The sequence below is a fragment of the Gigantopelta aegis genome, chromosome 9 (assembly GCF_016097555.1).
Source record: "Gigantopelta aegis isolate Gae_Host chromosome 9, Gae_host_genome, whole genome shotgun sequence".
NCBI lineage: Eukaryota > Metazoa > Mollusca > Gastropoda > Neomphalida > Peltospiridae > Gigantopelta > Gigantopelta aegis.
In genome coordinates this window covers 16,314,636-16,334,502 of record NC_054707.1, presented here as the reverse complement: position 1 = coordinate 16,334,502, position 19,867 = coordinate 16,314,636, and the positions used below count along the sequence as shown (strand labels likewise).

Below are 19,867 nucleotides of genomic sequence, written 5' to 3'. Positions count from 1 at the left end.
CAGATTATCTATCCCGAGTGAAATTAATGTTGTCAGTCACGAGCTTTAGCGAGTGACTGACAACATTAATTTCACGAGGGACAGATAATTCGTAATTCCGAGTATCGAGTGTGTTATTGTATTTATTACCCATAGTGTAAATAGTTTAGAAGCTCAAACTTTAAATGTGTTACATGACACAAACTATATGATATACAAGACGTGAAAGTCCGATGAAACTGATGACGTCACGAATGAAAAGCAATGACCTCAAAAGCTATCTTTAGGTACACAAATCAAACGTAAGCAAGAGAGGTCACATTCATAATGATTTGATGTTTCTAGTGGGAAGTGAATGAACTACAAATAAATTAGTTTAGAGTATGTTTAATTGTTAACAAGAACAAATTGCTTAAATGATTTCAACAAAAACTGAACACTGGTGGAGCTAAATGTTTTGTAAAATCTCATCAACGAGAGACGACAGTCGAGGAAACCGATGACGTCACCAAACTAACGTCATGACGTCAGCGGGGAAAGATAGCTTCTATCTTTCCCTAGGGAAAGATAAAAAATATATTCACCCACATCTCATTGCCCATATGGGTAATATACATGTATATTTGACATAAATTGGACACTTCATTTTGTGAAGCATTTCACTGACGCATGAATAAACGAAGGTAGGATAACACAAACAAAACCTCTCCTTCTTCATTTCGTTCACTCTAATTATTACTATCAAGTCCTAAATAGGTTGCTTTTCCAAACTTAAATGATTCTACCCATCATCAGGGTGAACTGAGCAGTTTTCTTAATGTGTTCTTTATCGCCATGTAATATTTCTGCCAAGGATACGTAAGCAGGCCATATATGGTCTCTTTATTATAATTTGTTGGTGCTGGCTGCAATCCTGGAGGAATTAATTCGGTTGTTCGTCTCTCCTCCCTGTTGACATAGGCACGTTGCTGTGTTCTAGAGCTTGAGACAAAACAAAGCTTGAGAATTATAATTTCTGTGTTTTGCAGGATAGTGTCTGTGGGTGGTGACGGAACTGCTAATAAAGTAGCCGACGCACTACTGAAGCGGGCGCAGAAGGAATATGACGTAGAACTGAAACCTGGTCTGAATCCCGTGAAAGCTCCTCTGCCTCTTGGAATTATACCGCAAGGTATGTAGCACAAACATAACAGAGTTATTGTTGTTAATTTAATGTTATTTTCTAAACATTTAACAAAAAGACAAGTCAGGACTATTTTATTAATTATATACAGTACGAAACTCTCAAACTGGGAATTTGCATTTCATTTTTAATTTTTATTATTATTATTTTTTTTTGATGATATAATGGTGTTTTTTTAAAAATTATTTTGGACATCACAAACATAACTTTATTTTATTTTTAACCTATCTTCTTGCTTATATCCCATTTAAGGTTCAAACACATACACCTTAAAGTAGCTATCTGGGCTGTCAGGACAGTGGGTTATATACGTAGTTGGTTAATGGTTAGTGAGAGAGAAGTTGGTATAGTGGCTTTACACCTTCCCTCTGGCGGGGCAAGACGTAGCCCAGTGGTAAAGCTTTCGCTTGATGTGTCGGTGGGCCCATTGGACTATTTCACGATTGGTATAATCAAAGATTGTGGTATGTGCTATCCTGTCTATGGATATAAAAAATCCTTTGCTACTAATGGGAAAATGTAGCGGGTGTACTCTCTAAGACTATATATCAGAATTACCAAGTTTGACATCCAATAACCGATGATTAATAAATCCATGTGCTCTAGCGGTGTCTTTAAACAAAACAAACTAACTTTACACCTACCCACTGAGTCATTAAAACATGTTTTCATCACTATTCTGACATCTGAGATGGGGGTCACTGATGATACAAATCATAATATCTGTTACCTTTTATTTCCATCGGTCTTTTAAAAAAATATTCATGATAAATATAAAACTCTTTACATCATATCTTGTGCTCTTGTCTAGGCAATACAAATCACATCGTACATTCAACAACGGGATGTGATGACCCAATCACAGCCACTCTACATATAATTTATGGTAAGTTGTTTAGTGATTATTTATTTTAAGCTGTAATCATTATTTATAGAATGTTTATTTTAAACTGTGCCATCATCATTGTGTTGGTTTCCACCCATTAAAAAACGTGTGTGTGTGTGTGTGTTGGTTTCCACCCATTAAAAAACGTCTGTGTGTGTGTGTGTGTGTGTGTGTGTGTATACCATACCATTTTTCAGCCATATTTTCTTCTTAATTGTTAATGATTTCTTCCATTTGTTTTCTTGAGACCACCATAAATATGGCCTAAATATGGCCTAAATTAGAAATGAGTAATAACAAAAATATTTTTTGCATGAACAGGAAAAAAAAAAGTCTCTCTGGCTATTTGTCCATCCATCAGTCTGTCCATCTGTTTGTGTCTGCCAGGTTTTAGTTCATTTGTGCATGAACTGTCTGTTTTTTTGTCTGTCTGTCTATCTCTATTTGTCCATCCATCAGTCTGTCCATCTGTTTGTGTCTGCCAGGTTTTAGTTCATTTGTGCATCTGCCAGTCTGTTTTTTTGTCTGTCTGTCTGTCTCTGTTTGTCCATCCATCAGTCTGTCCATCTGTTTGTGTCTGCCAGGTTTTAGTTCATTTGTGCATCTGCCAGTCTGTTTTTTTTTGTCTGTCTGTCTGTCTCTGTTTGTCCATCCATCAGTCTGTCCATCTGTTTGTGTCTGCCAGGTTTTAGTTCATTTGTGCATCTGCCAGTCTGTTTTTTTGTCTGTCTGTCTGTCTCTGTTTGTCCATCCATCAGTCTGTCCATCTGTTTGTGTCTGCCAGGTTTTAGTTCATTTGTGCATCTGCCAGTCTGTTTTTTTGTCTGTCTGTCTGTCTCTATTTGTCCATCCATCAGTCTGTCCATCTGTTTGTGTCTGCCAGGTTTTAGTTCATTTGTGCATGAACTGTCTGTTTTTTTGTCTGTCTGTCTATCTCTATTTGTCCATCCATCAGTCTGTCCATCTGTTTGTGTCTGCCAGGTTTTAGTTCATTTGTGCATCTGCCAGTCTGTTTTTTTGTCTGTCTGTCTGTCTCTGTTTGTCCATCCATCAGTCTGTCCATCTGTTTGTGTCTGCCAGTTTTAGTTCATTTGTGCATGCCAGTCTGTTTTTTTGTCTGTCTGTCTGTCTCTGTTTGTCCATCCATCAGTCTGTCCATCTGTTTGTGTCTGCCAGGTTTTAGTTCATTTGTGCATCTACCAGTCTGTTTTTCTGTCTGTCTGTCTGTCTCTGTTTGTCCATCCATCAGTCTGTCCATCTCTTTGTGTCTGCCAGGTTTTAGTTCATTTGTGCATCTGCCAGTCTGTTTTTTTGTCTGTCTGTCTGTCTCTGTTTGCCTGGGGGCGGGACATAGTCCAATGGTAAAGCACTCACTTGATGTACAGTCAGTCTGGAATTTGGCTATTTCTCATTCCAACCAGTGTGCCACGACTGGTATATCAAAGGGCATGGTATGTGCCATCCTGTCTATGGGATGGTGTATATAAAATATCCCTTGTTACTACTAATGAAAAAACGAAGCAGGTTTCCTGTTTTAAACTTTGTAAACAAATTTACCAAATGTTTGACATCCACTAGCCAATGATTAATAAATCAATGTGCTCTAGTGGTGTCGTTAAACAAAACAAACTGAAGGAAGGAAATGTTTTATTTAACGACACACTCAACACATTTTATTTACGGTTATATGGCGTCGGACATATGGTTAAGGACCACACAGATATTGAGAGAGGAAACCCGCTGTCGCCACTTCATGGGCTAATCTTTTCAATTAGCAGCAAGGGATCTTTTATATGCACCATCCCACAGACAGGATAGCACATACCACAGCCTTTGATGTACCAGTCGTGGTGCACTGGCTGGAGCGAGAAATAGTGCAATGGGCCCACTGACGGAGATCGATCCCAAACTGACCGTGCATCAAGCGAGCGATGTACCACTGGGCTACACCTCGCCCCCAAAACAAACTGTTTTAACTATTTGCCTGTTTTGATTTTTTATCCATCTGTCTGTCTGCTAGTCACTACTACTACTTATTTTATTTTTTCCCCAGGTCACAGTGTCAGTGTTGATGTATGCTCTGTGTGTACAGAGCACAAATTCCTCCAGTGGGCTTTCAACTCGCAATACGGTTTTCCCGCCAGTGTGTTGTCATTCATGGACAGATACAAAGCTTTGGGCTCAACAAAGTTAGATGTAGCTTTCATCAAGGCCTTGACCAAAGCCAAACTGAGGTATGCGATCACCATGTGAAATATGTGTTTATTACCTATGAGGTACAGCATAACGAGGGTCATATTTATCGTACAATTTCCCTCGTATGTCATAACTAAATCGTATGTCCTCCTGGCATTGTCGTTTAACGATTGGCTGTTGTAAGAGTACATTTCTTTCTGGTTGGCTGACACGACATTCCAGCTAATTTTGAATTTGAATGACGTCAGTATTCCAATGACATCACTTTACATCTCCTTACAGTAACACGAAACTGGGTACATGACGTTCCCGTTTTCAGGGCGCTGGGAAAACGCCAATGCAAAATTGCTATTGAATTTTTGTTTGTTTGAACATTATTAATTATTTATACAAAAGTTAATCAGTACAAATGTGCCAACCACTGAAATTATGCAGATATCAGGACACAAGAACATTAAAAAAATAAACAATTGCTCCCGCGTCACAAAAGATAAACACGAGGGACTCTGTAACCTCATTTGCAACAAAAATTAAATTGTGTCAGTAATAAACAGAATATTACATTCGTGTCCATGACAGACGACGTTTACGACACTCGTGCCTAAAATATGATAATTTAGGCACTCATGTTGTAAACATCGTCTGTCATGGACACTCATATAATATCCTCTATGTGTTGAATTGTCGAAATTGAATTAGATATTGATTGCAATGTTTAGATGATTTATACTTGACTGTATATGTATAGATGTACAGTGAAACCTCTCAAAACCAGACCCTCTGTAAACCGAAATTCCCTCAAAACTGGACCCTCATAAACCGGAATTCCCTAAAAACCGGACCCTCATAAACCAGAATTCCCTAAAAACTGGACCCTCATAAACCGGAATTCCCTAAAAACTGGACCCTCTGTAAACCGAAATTCCCTCAAAACAGGACCCTTATAAACAGGAATTCCCTAAAAACTGGACCCTTAGTAAACTGGAATTGCCTCAAAACCGGACATTTTTCGTGGCCCCTTATTAAATATCTGTACAGAAGAGCACCTCTCTAAACCGGTTACCTCTTAAAACTGGACTTTTTACTTGGTCCAGAGGATCTCTGGTTTAGAGGAGTTAATTTCACTGTATTACGGTAATGGGGAGGTGATTCAGCAATATGTTTATCTGATGTTTTGGAGTTCTGCTCTGCCTGTATATGATTGATATAACAGTGAAAAAGGAGTTAAAAGTATGAAATATATATACTGTTAAATCCACATAATTACATATCGGTTTATAGAATAATTATGTTATTTGCATAGTATGGTTTAGCACAGAATCATTTAATATTTAAGTAGTTCAAATTATATTGCCTAATTGAATGGACTTAAAAACATATATTCTGGTTATTTGCATATGGAAATTTTTTTTTGTTTGACCGTTTAAATGAAATTAAAATTTATGTGATATTCATATTGGCTATTTCTGTTTATTTATAAAAGTATACATAAAAAGAATTTTTTTCTGAGTCTGACCATACACAGGTAATTTTAATCAATAGTCAGCAATAATACATTTATATATAAAATGGTCCAAAGTTATTTAAATAGTTCAGTAGTATTAAAGAGTATTTTATCATACAAGGGGCAAGATTTAGCCTAGACGGTTGAGTGCTTGCTTGAGGTGCTTACATTGCAGGATCGAACCACCTCTGTGGATCCATTCAACTGATTGGATTTTTTCTCTCGTTCCAACCAGTGCACCACAACTGGTCAAAGGCCATGGTATGTGCTTTCCTGTCTATCAGAAAATGCATACAAAAGATCTCTTGCTGTATTAGGAAAAATGTAGCAGGTTTCCTCTGGTGACTTGTGAGTCAGAAATAGCAAATGTTTGACATCCAATAGCCGATGATTAATTAATCAATGTACTCTAGTGGTGTTGTTAAACAAAACAAACTTCTTTTTTTAGTTTTTAGTTTTTTTTTAATAAATGTTTTTTAAAACATAGCCTGGCATTTCAGAATTGCTTGGCTGTCAGCTGATGCATGTCCAGGAGGGATGATTTTTGTAATGTTAAATGAATGTGATATTATAGAGTATACTGGTTTTAGTCAGATTGTTCACAAGCACTCACCATCCTTAGCATGCCACAGGTTCAAGAGGAGAATTTCTATGTTTGAGAATTAAAGGGACAGACCCTAGTTTCAACCCGTTAAAATTAACACTAAGTTTAGTTAATCTACAAACCTGTAACTCATTTGGATAAAGTTACAATTGAGTGAAACATCAGTCTGTGACTTTGAAATGGTGAAACACCCTCTAAAAATAGACTAAAACTCGACTCCATAACTGTTACTTCTCAGACGCACATGCATTTTTTAAAAATATGAGAAATGCATTTTGTGATATTAAAAACACCAGGATGACCCCAAACACTTGGAATGTACGGAAGTTGATAATTTAAACCATAAAATCTAAGTAAAGTATGATTTCAGTTATAAAAAATGGCTATAATAGTAAAAAAATATGTCTTAGTGTTTAAAAACTAGGGTATGTACCTTTAAACCAGGCACAGAATTACTGGGAAATTCAATACTCTGTATTTCTCATATTTTCTTTTCTGCAGGTCGTACGATTGTGTTGTGGAGTACATCCCAGCTCCATCTATCATTTCACCTGTTTTCAACACGCCGTGTCTGACTGGGTAAGAATTACTGTGTTTTTCAGATATTGACCTGAGTTATCTGCCCTCGTTACCATGTTTCCGAACAACAGAGCCTTTTAACAACTAAAATAACATATTACATATTTATATGTTTGTTGACAATATCAGTGTCTGTATACTCAGTCTGTTTCTGATTACTGTAGATCTAGAAATTAATGTGTCCCTAAATTAATGTGAGTGACGGTGGGCAGACAAAAATGCGACATGAAATTAATGCAAGTGGCCTCCCTTTGAAATATTACTTTCTTAATAACACACGTCTGTGTACGTTTAGGTTAAATCTGAGTTGCAGACGTCTTCAATGAGATCAACTCACTAACATGTCTGTGTACACATCAATTAACCTGTTTAGTCCCTAGTGTTTTTGGTGAGATCAACTCAAAAGCATACCTTTTTTTGTTTTTAATAGCGGCTGAACTCTTCCCTGATTTTATTATCTTAAAGAGTTCACAACTACTGAGCTTCCAGCTCCCTTAGGGATGACTGATGACATGCACATAGCTAGCTTCCAAACACAGAAATAACTGCGTCATATTATTAATGCGGATAACACAACCTCATATTTTTTGCATTAATATTATGATCGCATTAATTTCAAGATCTACAGTATCCAAATGTTTGTTATTAATTGTATTTTGTCTGTCATGTTGTCAGTTTGTTTGTAAAATAAATGTAGGGAAAGGTCCTAATATAGGCTTGTAGCCTGTCGATCGACCAATCCCACCAGTAAATGGAATAAAATATTGTTTGAACTAAATGTTTGTTATAGCTCAAACTTCATTGGATGGGTATAAATTAAAAAACAGAGAGTGTCAATTGGCAGGTTTTGAACCTACTGCACCGATTCACACAGCCTTTGACAGTCCAGGTATTATTCACTCCGCCAAAGTGGCGTCTACAAAAATAGACACACCTTAACCTGTGCAGAATATGTCAGTATTATTCATCTTTATTTCAACTTGTTTCCAGGCTTATATCCAATTAAGGTTCAAGCATGCTGTCCTGGGCACACACCTCAGCTATCTGGGCTGTTTGTCCAGGACAGTGAGTTAGTTGTTAATTGTTAGTGGTTAGTGACAAAAGATGGTGTAGTGGTTTTACACCTACCCATTGAGTCATTAAAACTTGCTCTGGGTGGGAGCCGGTACCGGTCTGCGAATCCTATACCTACCAGCCTTATGTCTGATGGCTGAACCACGATGCCACTGAGGCCGGTATGTCAGTATCAAAGTTTGTTTAATTAACCAAAACATTCATTTGAGGTGTTTCATTTTATTTACATCAAGACATATTGCCCTCTTCTTGCAGATGCAACATTTGTTGGACAGAAAACCTGAACGACAGCAGTCTTATCACAAGTGACTTGGTAGAAGAGTTTGACCCTTTGGCTGTGTCTGGTTCCAGTAGTTCTATTATAGGTAAGAGTTGATGACATGGAAGAAGAGTTACTTCCCTTATAGCTGTGTCTGGCAATAGCAGTTCCATTATTATAGGTCTCACTACACAGTTCACTTCTGGATGAGAGTTCATGGATCACGGTCCACTATAGTTCCTACTTGTCGTATATGTTGTGGTTCACATATTCACTTCTAGTAATTATATCTAACAATTGTATGTTTAATGGTAAGCATTCTAGATGGATTTTGCTCATGTTATTTTGTAATATTGTGCATTTACTTTTTGGGACATGGGTGAACCACCTGTTCATACCGGTACTACAGCCAGATGCAGTCATATAGCAAAAAAATTAGACTGAAATGTTCTTAATTTTGGAGTGAAAATAAATACTTATATAATAAATATTCGCAATGGTGTATGTTGTTAGTGCCAGCAAGAACTGTCAGTAGAAGAACTGTAAAGTTTTACATTGTTACAGATTTGACCAGTGTCAGTCTGTGGAAGAACTGTAAAGTTTTACATTGTTACAAATTTGACCAGTGTCAGTCTGTGGAAGAACTGTGAAGTTTTACATGGTTTCAAATTGAAACAGTGACAGTCCAGGCCCATAGGAATCAGGAGTGGGGATTGGGGGTTCTGTGCCCCTCTTCTTGAGGTCAAAAATTTATTTTTTGTCCTACTCTATATAAAAATAAAACTATGGCTTGTTCTCTTTTCACTATAGATTGTCTCCCCCCTCTCCCCCCCCCCCCCCCATTTTATATCTATGAGCCTGCAGTCCATGGAACAACTATAGTTTTACATTGTTTGTTTCAGATTTGACCTTTTAAAGTCCATGGAAGAACTGTAAGGTTTTACATTGTTTCAGATATGACCAATGAAAGTCCGTGGAAGAACTGTAAAGTTTTGACATTGTTTCAGATTTGACCAATGAAAGTCCATGGAAGAACTGTAAAGTTTTGACATTGTTTCTGATTTGACCAATGAAAGTCCATGGAAGAATTGTAAAGTTTTGACATTGTTTCAGATTTGACCAATGAAAATCCATGGAAGAACAGTAAAGGTAGTTTCATGAGTGTGGGCGTGTTCTCAATACCTGGCCTGAACCACCTGGCTCCCCGCGGCCTCAGTCCAACCACCCACCTCTCGGATGGGCATCTCGACCTGGTGCTTGTACACAACACGGACAGGAAAGACTTTGTTCGATACTTAAGGAGGCACGGGAACTCCAAGAATCAGGTTGGTCTTATTCTTAGATATATATACTCTTCAAAAAAACGTAGAAGAACTCTAATAAGAATTCACAATTGCCAAAATTGTAAGGTATATTAGCTGTGGGGAATGGTTATATAATAATAGTGAATTAATTGGGTAAACATTACAACCAGTAGTTCAGTATTACAGTAGGTTTTATGACCACCAAATATCTTGAAGGACAATTGGGGTCAGAAGTGAAATTTTAAAGTTGATGGGGGTTTTTATCAGTAAATCACAAATGAAACAATATAAATGACTAAAAACAAAACAATAACATCTGTATGATCAACAGAATGAAAAAGATTGACAGAAATAATGTTCCACAGTGATTAATGGACCTTCCTGGAAATTGTCAAAATCAATAATGACACCCCACGCACGTGTACGGGGCAACTGTGTGATGCATGTGCAAACTATGGAATGTGTTTCGGTGTGTTGATAAACAGACCTGAACGTTCTTTACTAGGATGTCTGTGATCTTAATAGTTGATATTAATATTTCAGGTTCCCCTACTTTTTTTGAAGAGTATAATTATATTGTCTGAACAATGGTGGAACTTTATTTTGTTTAGTGGGAGGCAATTTCTTTGCTTCTCAGATTTTAATTTGAAAGCAAATATTAGAAACTGACAAGTAGTTGTAGAGAGTAGTCTGGAAATTAGGCCATTTCTTAGACTTTTAGTGTCATGTTTTCAACAGTAATGAGGGACGGGACGTAGCCCAGTGGTAAAGTGTTTGCTTGATGCGTGGTCAGTCTGGGATCAATCCCCGTCGGTGGGCCCATTGGGCTATTTCTCGCTCTAGCCATTGCACCAAGACTGGTATATCAAAGGCCGTGGTATGTGTTATCCTGTCTGTGGGATGGTGCATATAAAAGGTCCCTTGCTGCTAATCGAAAAGAATAGCTCATGAAGTGGTGACAGCAGGTTTCTTCTTTCAATATCTGTGTGGTCCTTAACCATATGTCCGATGCCATATAACTGTCAATAAAATGTGTTGAGTGTGTCGTTAAATAAAACATTTCCTTCAACAGTAATGCAGAAAATGTGATATAAACGTGGATAAAAACTTATGATTTATATTATTACGCATTATCAGAAAACATATTGTGCATTTTAATCAGAATATGCTTCCTGCCTCCTGTCAATTTTTAGTATACCATATATCACTGTGTATTAGCTGACTCTGTGGATAAGCCGACCCCTTAGTTTGCCCCTCAATATCTAGTACACAAAGGTTGGTATTTGTTTTGAGATATTTTATTGATCAGAAAAATGTCAAAAGGATTGCACAACAGACAGAGCCTATATAAGTGCTCTCCTAAACAAGATGGACATCAGACAATAATCAGTATTCATAATCATATATAAAACGTAATAGCATAATGTCCAATGGCATAAAGTATTTAACATAATTAATATTTATTAACATATAGTAATAGAAGGTATAGAGTAGATAGAATAGAAATGGATAGTCGAGAAAAAATATGGTAGTGATGATCCTATTGTTGGAGCTAAACATTATGAAAATTATCGTCACAGTTATCTCCGCATGCACAGCTTGGGTTATCAGAAAAATAGCTTAATAATAAATGATAGTTTAGGTTGCTAGCAGAGTTACGAAGCTGACAATGGATAATGTTACATATACGATTTCCATAAAGATAGAGAGTAGATAAAGGATCAATTGGGATTTCCCTTTTTTATTAAATTTTTTATAGGTATGCAGACATGGTTGGTATGATGTATAAGCCGGGTCAGCTTTTATGTAGTTTAAAACGGGCAAAAATATAGATATATCCGATCAAAATAATGTCGGTCTCATGCAACAGTGAATTGCAGGAATTTGTTTTGGTGAACTTATCAAAGTAAAATGTACAAAAACTATTTTAATAAAGATTTCAAGATAGCTAAAACAGAATAAAGGTTGATAAAAAAATCCCCTGATGTGAGATAACATTGTCCTGTTCTTTTATTTCTCGATTGAATCAATCACATGGACATCGCTAGCTGATAAATGTCGTTACAATTTTATACAGCTGTGTGATATCTCTAATAAAACATAGTTTTTAATAATTTATTATGGAAAGTAAAAATCAACAGTTCTGACCAACTAAATCTGCAAATGAAAGAAAGAAATATTTTATTTAACGATGCACTCAACATATTTTATTTACGGTTATATGGCATCAGACATGGTTATGGACCACACAGATATTGAGAGAGGAAACCCACTGTCACCACTTCATGGGCTACTCTTTTCGATTAGCAGCAAGGGATTTTTTATATGCACCATCCCACAGACAGGATAGTACATACCACGGTCTTTGATATACCAGTAGTGGTGCACTGCCTCGAGCGAGCGCTTTACCACTGGGTTATGTCCCGCCCCTAAATCTGCAAATGAGTTAAAAATATCAGTGGTCATAAAACGACTTGATGACCATTTCGATCACGTGACAAATGTGGCGCCAAATACTGGTACTACTTGTTTGTGGGTGTCGTTGAACAAACTTTAATCTTACATTTTTCAGTTTGACTTTCCCTTCGTTGAAGTCCAGCGCGTGAAGGAGGTGAGATTTCGACCGCGTGTTCCCATCAGCTGGAACTACAAGGACCACGACTACAGCGAGATCGATTACGAGATGGCCAAGCTGAGACGCCGCCAGAGTCAGCAGACGAAGAGTGTCGATGTCCTTGACCTTGAAGATGTGAGCAGCTGTTCATCGTCGTCTCAGTCGGTGGGTGAGCGCGCAGATAGTACGCTGGCACTCAATGGGCTCAGTGCATCGGACGACGACAATGATCACGATGGCAACGACAATGATGATGTTGATAATGACAACTGCAATAACAGAATAAAATCAGCCGATTCAAAGTCAAAGGTATCTAATTTTTTTTTTTTTTTTTTTTTTTTTTTTTCAGGGTTCTGGCTGGCTTATCAAAAAATGTAAAATCTAAAAAGTCTGAACCACATTTAAAAAAAGAATTTATTTAATTTTTTTTTTTTTTTACCCCAGATCGCAATAGCAGTGTCAGGGTTGAGGCCCTGATTCACTGCTGTACATATACATGTTACAAAATAAGATGACACATTAAAGCAACAGTTTATATACATGCGGACAGAGTGTCTGAACCACATTGTTAACGACTACGATAAATTATTACTCTCCTACCGGGATATAGCCCACTGGTAAAATACTACTAATGGAAAAATGGGCGGGACATATAGCCGAGTGGTAAAGCGTCGGTCTGGGATCGATCCCCATCGATGAACCCATTGGGCTATTTGTTGTTCCAGCCAGTGCACCACGACTGGTATATCAAAGGCAGTGGTATGTGCTATCCTGTTTGTGGGATGGTGCATATATAGATTCCTTACTATTAATGGAAAAATGTAGCGAGTTTCCTCACTAAGACTAGATGTCGAAAAATTACCAAATCTTTGACATCTTTTAGTCAATGATAAGTAAATAAATGTGCTCTAGTGGTATCATATTATACAAAACAAACTTTAACTTCAACTTTCTCCATACCTTTAATTACCGTTAGATTCCCCTACATATGGTGCAGGAACAAATAGTGGAAAAACCCCATTAGATTCCCCTACATATGGTGCAGGAACAAATAGTGGAAAAACCCCATTAGATTCCCCTACATATGGTGCAGGAACAAATAGTGGAAAAACCCATTAGATTCCCCTACATATGGTGCAGGAACAAATAGTGGAAAAACCCATTAGATTCCCCTACATATGGTGCAGGAACAAATAGTGGAAAAACCCATTAGATTCCCCTACATATGGTGCAGGAACAAATAGTGGAAAAACCCATTAGATTCCCCTACATATGGTGCAGGAACAAATAGTGGAAAAACCCATTAGATTCCCCTACATATGGTGCAGGAACAAATAGTGGAAAAACCCATTAGATTCCCCTACATATGGTGCAGGAACAAATAGTGGAAAAACCCATTAGATTCCCCTACATATGGTGCAGGAACAAATAGTGGGAAAAACCCATTAGATTCCCCTACATATGGTGCAGGAACAAATAGTGGGAAAAACCCATTAGATTCCCCTACATATGGTGCAGGAACAAATAGTGGAAAAAACCCATTAGATTCCCCTACATATGGTGCAGGAACAAATAGTGGAAAAACCCCATTAGATTCCCATACATATGGTGCAGGAACAAATAATGAAAACCCCCCATTAGATTCCCCTACATATGGTGCAGGAACAAATAATGAAAAACCCCATTAGATTCCCCTACATATGGTGCAGGAACAAATAGTGAAAAAACCCCATTACAATGACACAGATTCCACATACTAGATTGTAACCATGTCTCCTTTATCAATTTCACTGAGATCTCCTAGGACAAAAAGCATGTCATTTTTTTACTGGCTGTCATTTTGCTTTTTTTTATGAAATACTCTTTTAGAGGGGTAATCTAATCTAACATTATGTGCTAAGTGTAAAAAGGGAGGATATAATTTCTTAGGAGGGGATGGTGGGAGAAGGCTTTTTAAAAAATAAAAATGGAGTAGGCTACATAGTAAAAGTTGATGGCATTTTCACTCGTCTTAATATACACTGAATAAGATATGATTAAAAAAATATAAAACAACCCAGACATGTAAAGTAGGTGACCAATTTGATAACTAGATACCAGATTGATAATTTCTGACATGAGTCTCAAGAAAATCAATCGTTGGAGCAAACTTTAGTGAACTCCCAAGGATTGATTTTCTTGATACAAGTGTCAAAAAACCATCTACAAAAGGACGAGTGCCAGAAATATTTTCTAATTCAATGATTCTTATAATTTTAGTATAATTATTATAAAATTCACTGCATTTTATTTTTGTACCTTGACGTCACTCCTCTCAGCTGATATCTGTTACGTCACTAAAAGGAATGAAGGCAGCATTACATATTACGTGACGTCAGGTACTACCGTTGATTATGGAATCACCTAATGAACAGGTAGCAGTGGCTGTCTATCTCCTAAACGATGAGCAAAATTAACCAATGAAAAGGGTGGATTACCGTCTACGGGTGTGTGTGCTAGACGTTTTTTTCTAGCACAGCTTTCTGTCACCTTTCTACTGGTTGACTGAGCTAGAATAATCAAATTGGCTAAAGATAAAAAGACTGGACCCATATTCACAAAACTTCATAAGCGTAAACGTAAATCTACGACTGAAGAGAAATTCACGAAACAACGAAAACGTAAATTACGTGTAAAGTTGGACGTAAATATAAGAGTGCCTCCGGTTACAACTAACGCTGCACGTAAGTCGTGTACATATAATAAATCAAGCAGGATCGCCGTTATTTACTATTATTTACGGAAACTAGCAGCATTTCCAATAATTGAAGTAATTTGCGATAGCGAACGCCCACGGATTGAACATATTTTTGTTGGTGATCGAACGGATGTTGTCGACTCGGCCAATTTCTCCTGAGTTATCTTTTCCTTTTTAAGAAATGTCCTCAAGTTCGTACCAAAACGCGGATCCTAACCAATACCAAAATGCCATGGTTCGCCGTTCGCGATGTTATTGTTAGCAGACGACAAATGAAATTGCGTTTTGCGCATTTGTTATTATCCGGTAGCCATCATTTCTAATGGTTTTTAAAATTATTTCCCGGTGAGAGTGTTAAATCGTAGATTTACGTCCAACTAAGTTACGTTTACATTTACGACCGTCTTTGAGAATAAGGTGCTTCTTGCACGTAAACGTAAATCTACGGCAGACGTAAGTGCTAGTCGTAGATGTAAATTTACACCTTTTTGTGAATATGGGTCCTGATCTTGACAATGTATTACAATTACATCTGACATCTTGTAACCCTTGATATGTTCTGAAGTGTAGTTAAACCTATTTTTCTTTCTGTGATATTGAATGATTTTTGTAATATTTTTTTGTGTGTGTGTGCTAAAGTCACCAGCTGTACCAGCTTTCCCACCAAACAAGTTGGTTGGTCCTCAGTATCGGCCCACCTTCACTGATCAGGAAATTGCGCGGAGGAAAAAACATCAGCGCAAGAAAGAGGAAAGGGCCAAGGCCAAGGAGGAAGCTCGGATGTTTTCCAGCTGGAGTATCGACAACGAATTGTCCAAGGAGAGGGAACTCAGTTTTAAGTAAGTTCATTTTCAAAGTTTTAACTTTTTTCTTTAGTACAGTGAAACCTGTCGAAACCGGACCCTAAACCAAACCGGAACTCTTGTCAAACCAGCCAAGTTTCATGGTCCCGAATTTTCTAAATTCTAACACATGACTTGCTAAACACCGAATCCTGTCTAAATCGGATAAATATTTGGTCCCCGATTTTAAACAGGATTCACTGTATATATGCAGTGGCGTAGCGTTGGTTGTCAGAGCCCGGGGCAAGGCAAGTATTGCACCCCCTAACCAGTGAACCGTTAACCCCCCACCCCAGCCACCCCCCGAGTCCCATCCACCAGTCCAGAATTTTGCGCCCCGGGGCAACTGCCCCGGTGGCCCTGCCAACGCTATGCTACTGTATATATGATATGTTTGTTTTATAAAAAATATCACACTTATTAAGTTAGTCTATAATATCAGTGATTACAGGTGTGTGTGCCTAGGGAGGTTTGGGGTTTTAACCTCTCCCCCATTCCTACTTCAATGCATTTAAAAAGAAAAAAACAAGGCATTTAAGAAAAAGACCTGACAAATTATCTGATAGTTTTAATTGTTTATTTTGTAGAATTTTCCATGGTCTCCTGCAGATCTGTGGTCAGGGTGTGTCACCTGAAGCTGAACCTAAAGATGTGAACTTCAACTGTCTGCCTTTTGTGAAATAAAAATTGTACCAAACGGTTTACTGACCAACATTTTGGAGAACCACGTCTGACGAGTCACTACAGTTAAAACTGCTTGTATTAATCTCCTTAGCATTGCATAGTGCCAGCATTATCATCATAGTCATAGTCACCACAACAACCACCATCATCATATGACCACCATTGTCTTCATACCACCATCACAATCATATTATTAAGACCATGATCATCATCATATGACCACCATCGTCTTCATACCACCATTACGATCATATTATTACGACCATGATCATAATTATATTACCACCACCATCACTATCATCATATTACCATCATTAGCATCACCATGCCATCACCAATGCCACCATCACCATTACCTTGCCATCACCAATATCACCACCATCATTACCATGCCATCACCAATACCACCACCATTACCATGCCATCACCAATATCACCACCATCATTACCATGCTGTCACGAATACCACCACCATCATTACCATGCCGTCACCAATACTACCACCATCATCATACTTAAAACCATCACTATCATCATGCTACAGTCTTGCAAAATTCATCACCAGTGTGTTTTGTCAGTTGGATCCTGCCATTCGCCGACTGCTCTGTGCAAATTATTATCCGAGTTCCTTCCCACTGTATACGTTTTATTTGGTAATGATCAATAGCATGCAGTTTTGGGTTCCTTTCCACTGTATATATTTTATATGGTAATGGTTTGTAGCATGCAGTTTTGTGACATGCATGATGCAGAGCAAGTGCTACTTGCCTTCTTGACATTAACAAATTTAATGGAGAGATGTTGTAAAATTACATGTTCATTAAGACCTGCATTAAACAGCCATCTAAGAAATAGAAAAAAAGAGGCAGATGTAGGGACGTATCTAGCATACAATTGTTAGGTGGCAGTACCAAAAGAATCGGGGGATGGGGGTGGCAGTGTAAAAAAAAACCCATCAAGGACAGTAATTGTGGATGTTTTGCAGGTTGACAAAAGGGGGGCAATTTATAACTAAAAGGGGCACTCTTTCATATATATTTCTGGAGGTGCAACTCCCCCCCTTGTCCCATCCACTGGGTATGGCCCTGAGATGACTACTTAATACTGGTATATAAATGTAAAATTGTTGAAAATTATAGAAAAAATAGAAACCTGGTCCTTAAACACAGAATACTGCTTAAAACGGCTATCCACGTGAGTGGGTTTCACTGTTGTTATTAATTGCCAGGTAAATTAAAAGAGTTATAGATGCAGTTATACTGTTATTGGTTTCATTTGGAAGTAGCACCAGAGAACAACACAATTTAAAATAAAAGTGAGAGAGAGATATTTTTAATTTATTGTTTTCATAACGTGTATTAATTTTGTTTTAATAGGGTTTTTTTCATTCCGAAAAGCTATTAAATTTAAAAATAATGTTTTGCTGCTTATTTATTAATGGTGCTTAAAAGCTACTAGGGGAATATTGGCCGCAGTATATTTAATATCAGTATATAATTTAATAGAATAAAGAGTTAGTGAGACAGTAGGGTATTGACTGACATGTAGATTTTATGTGAATAAAACACTAAGTGTATGGGTCTGTGTACAGAGAAACGTATTAATCATGCAACACTATATAGACCACTTGGAGAACATTTAATGTATGGTACTTAGTATTAACAAATATTTTTGGTGTTGTAACATACATTTTATATATATACATGTACTTTTATGTGTGTGTGTATTTGTGTGTGTGTGGGTTTGCATGTTGGAGTGGCAAAATAAGTGCTAAAATAGAATATGAAATATTAACACATAACAGACAGGAATTTTAGTGAAATGAAAAAAACTATTTTATAAAATAACCAAATGGTTTTTTTTATGTGCAATAACATTAGTCAAGATATAAATGAAATAGCAGTACCCATCCATAGTGAAGAAAGTTTTCTGCTCCATTAAATATGAAGTTATCGACAGCCCAGATAGCTGAGATGTCTGCCCAGGACAGCATGCTTGAACCTTAATTGGATATAAGCTCGAAAATAATTTGAAATGAATGAGTTAATTAATAAAAAAAAAGAAATAGAGGGTATAAAGAAATAGAATCTGATTAAAATTAGCTCTAGTTATTAACCAGTGGAGCTAATTTTAATCAGATTAAAACTAATAGAACATGTTTATTATTTGAAAAATACTTTTTCTTTTCTTTTTACGTCAAGTCACACTGAAATTATTGACAAGAAACATCTTTAATGGAGACTGAGATTAGGTATATACACGACTGACTGTACAGTAATCATTTGAATACTTTTTCTTAGCATTTGTTGAGCGTGAGACTAAATAATCATCATGTTGAGAATTGACAGTTGCATCTATTTTTATCTAATTTCATAGCTATGTGTTATTATTTGCACTACATTGAGTTGACGTAATCTATTTTTATTTTGTCAAGTGACAGATCCTTTGAATTGTGTGGCTCTTTTAACAGCCAAGTGCCAAACCACATGTCACTCTTTGAGATACCATATTTAATTCCCCATAGCTAAAATTACACAGTTTACAAATTCCGATAACTATACAAAAAAGGAAAATAATTTAGGTAATTAAGTTTTCTCAAACTGATTTTTATAGACTACATGTTCCGTATATGTATTGAAGTTTACACCAGATTTGAAATTTATTTTCTTTTTCTTCATTTCTCTTAAACAGTAGGGGCCCATGGGACAAAGCCTAGTGGTAAAGCACAGTCGGTCTGGCATTGATCCCCGTCCATAGGCCCATTGGGCTATTTCTCGCTCTAGCCAGTGCACCACGACTGGTATATCAAAATCTGTGGTATGTGTTATCCTGTCTGTGGGATGATGGATATAAAAGATCCCTTGCTGTTAATAAAAAAAAAGAGTAGTCCATGAAGTGTTGACAGCGGGTTTCCTCTCTCAGTATATGTGTGAACCTTAACCATATGTCCGATGCCATATAACTAAATAAAATGTGTTGAGTGCATCGTTAAATAACACATTTCCTTCTTTCCTTGATTATTGAATGCATTTATGTAATTTCTTTTATTAAACCTATGTCAACTGGGAATAACAAACAATAAATTCAATAAATGAAATGAAATTTATTGAACATAATGCCCTATATATATATATATATATATATATATATATATATATATATATATATATATATATATTATATTGCAAACATAATAAAGTATTGAATAATATACATATTTTAGGTATATACTAATGTATATAATGAAAGTCACAAAGTAAATAACTGAGGGTGGCATTGTACAATGCTGTCTACACCAATGTTGAAGTTACTCCCCCTGACTACACTTTAATTAACACCTGGATTGAATTTCCAACCCTTTGACACACTTGCTTAAGTCAGCAATGGTGTTACTAATTACCTTTAATTGATTAAAGATTTGT

The 19,867-nt window shown here is 36.9% G+C and overlaps 1 protein-coding gene across 1 annotated transcript in view; it reads left to right on the top strand.

Annotated features, from left to right (window-relative positions):
* Positions 1–16,810, top strand: part of LOC121381962 (ceramide kinase-like protein) — a 42,439-nt gene extending 25,629 nt beyond the window's left edge. The window contains exons 5-13 of the mRNA XM_041511397.1: positions 1,008–1,150; positions 1,974–2,048; positions 4,102–4,282; positions 6,854–6,931; positions 8,261–8,370; positions 9,378–9,589; positions 12,141–12,491; positions 15,559–15,758; positions 16,349–16,810. Of these exons, the coding sequence (XP_041367331.1) occupies positions 1,008–1,150; positions 1,974–2,048; positions 4,102–4,282; positions 6,854–6,931; positions 8,261–8,370; positions 9,378–9,589; positions 12,141–12,491; positions 15,559–15,758; positions 16,349–16,445 (1,447 nt within the window). The 3' untranslated portion in view covers positions 16,446–16,810. The remainder of the gene's footprint in view (positions 1–1,007; positions 1,151–1,973; positions 2,049–4,101; positions 4,283–6,853; positions 6,932–8,260; positions 8,371–9,377; positions 9,590–12,140; positions 12,492–15,558; positions 15,759–16,348) is intronic.
* The last annotated feature ends 3,057 nt before the right edge of the window (positions 16,811–19,867 follow it).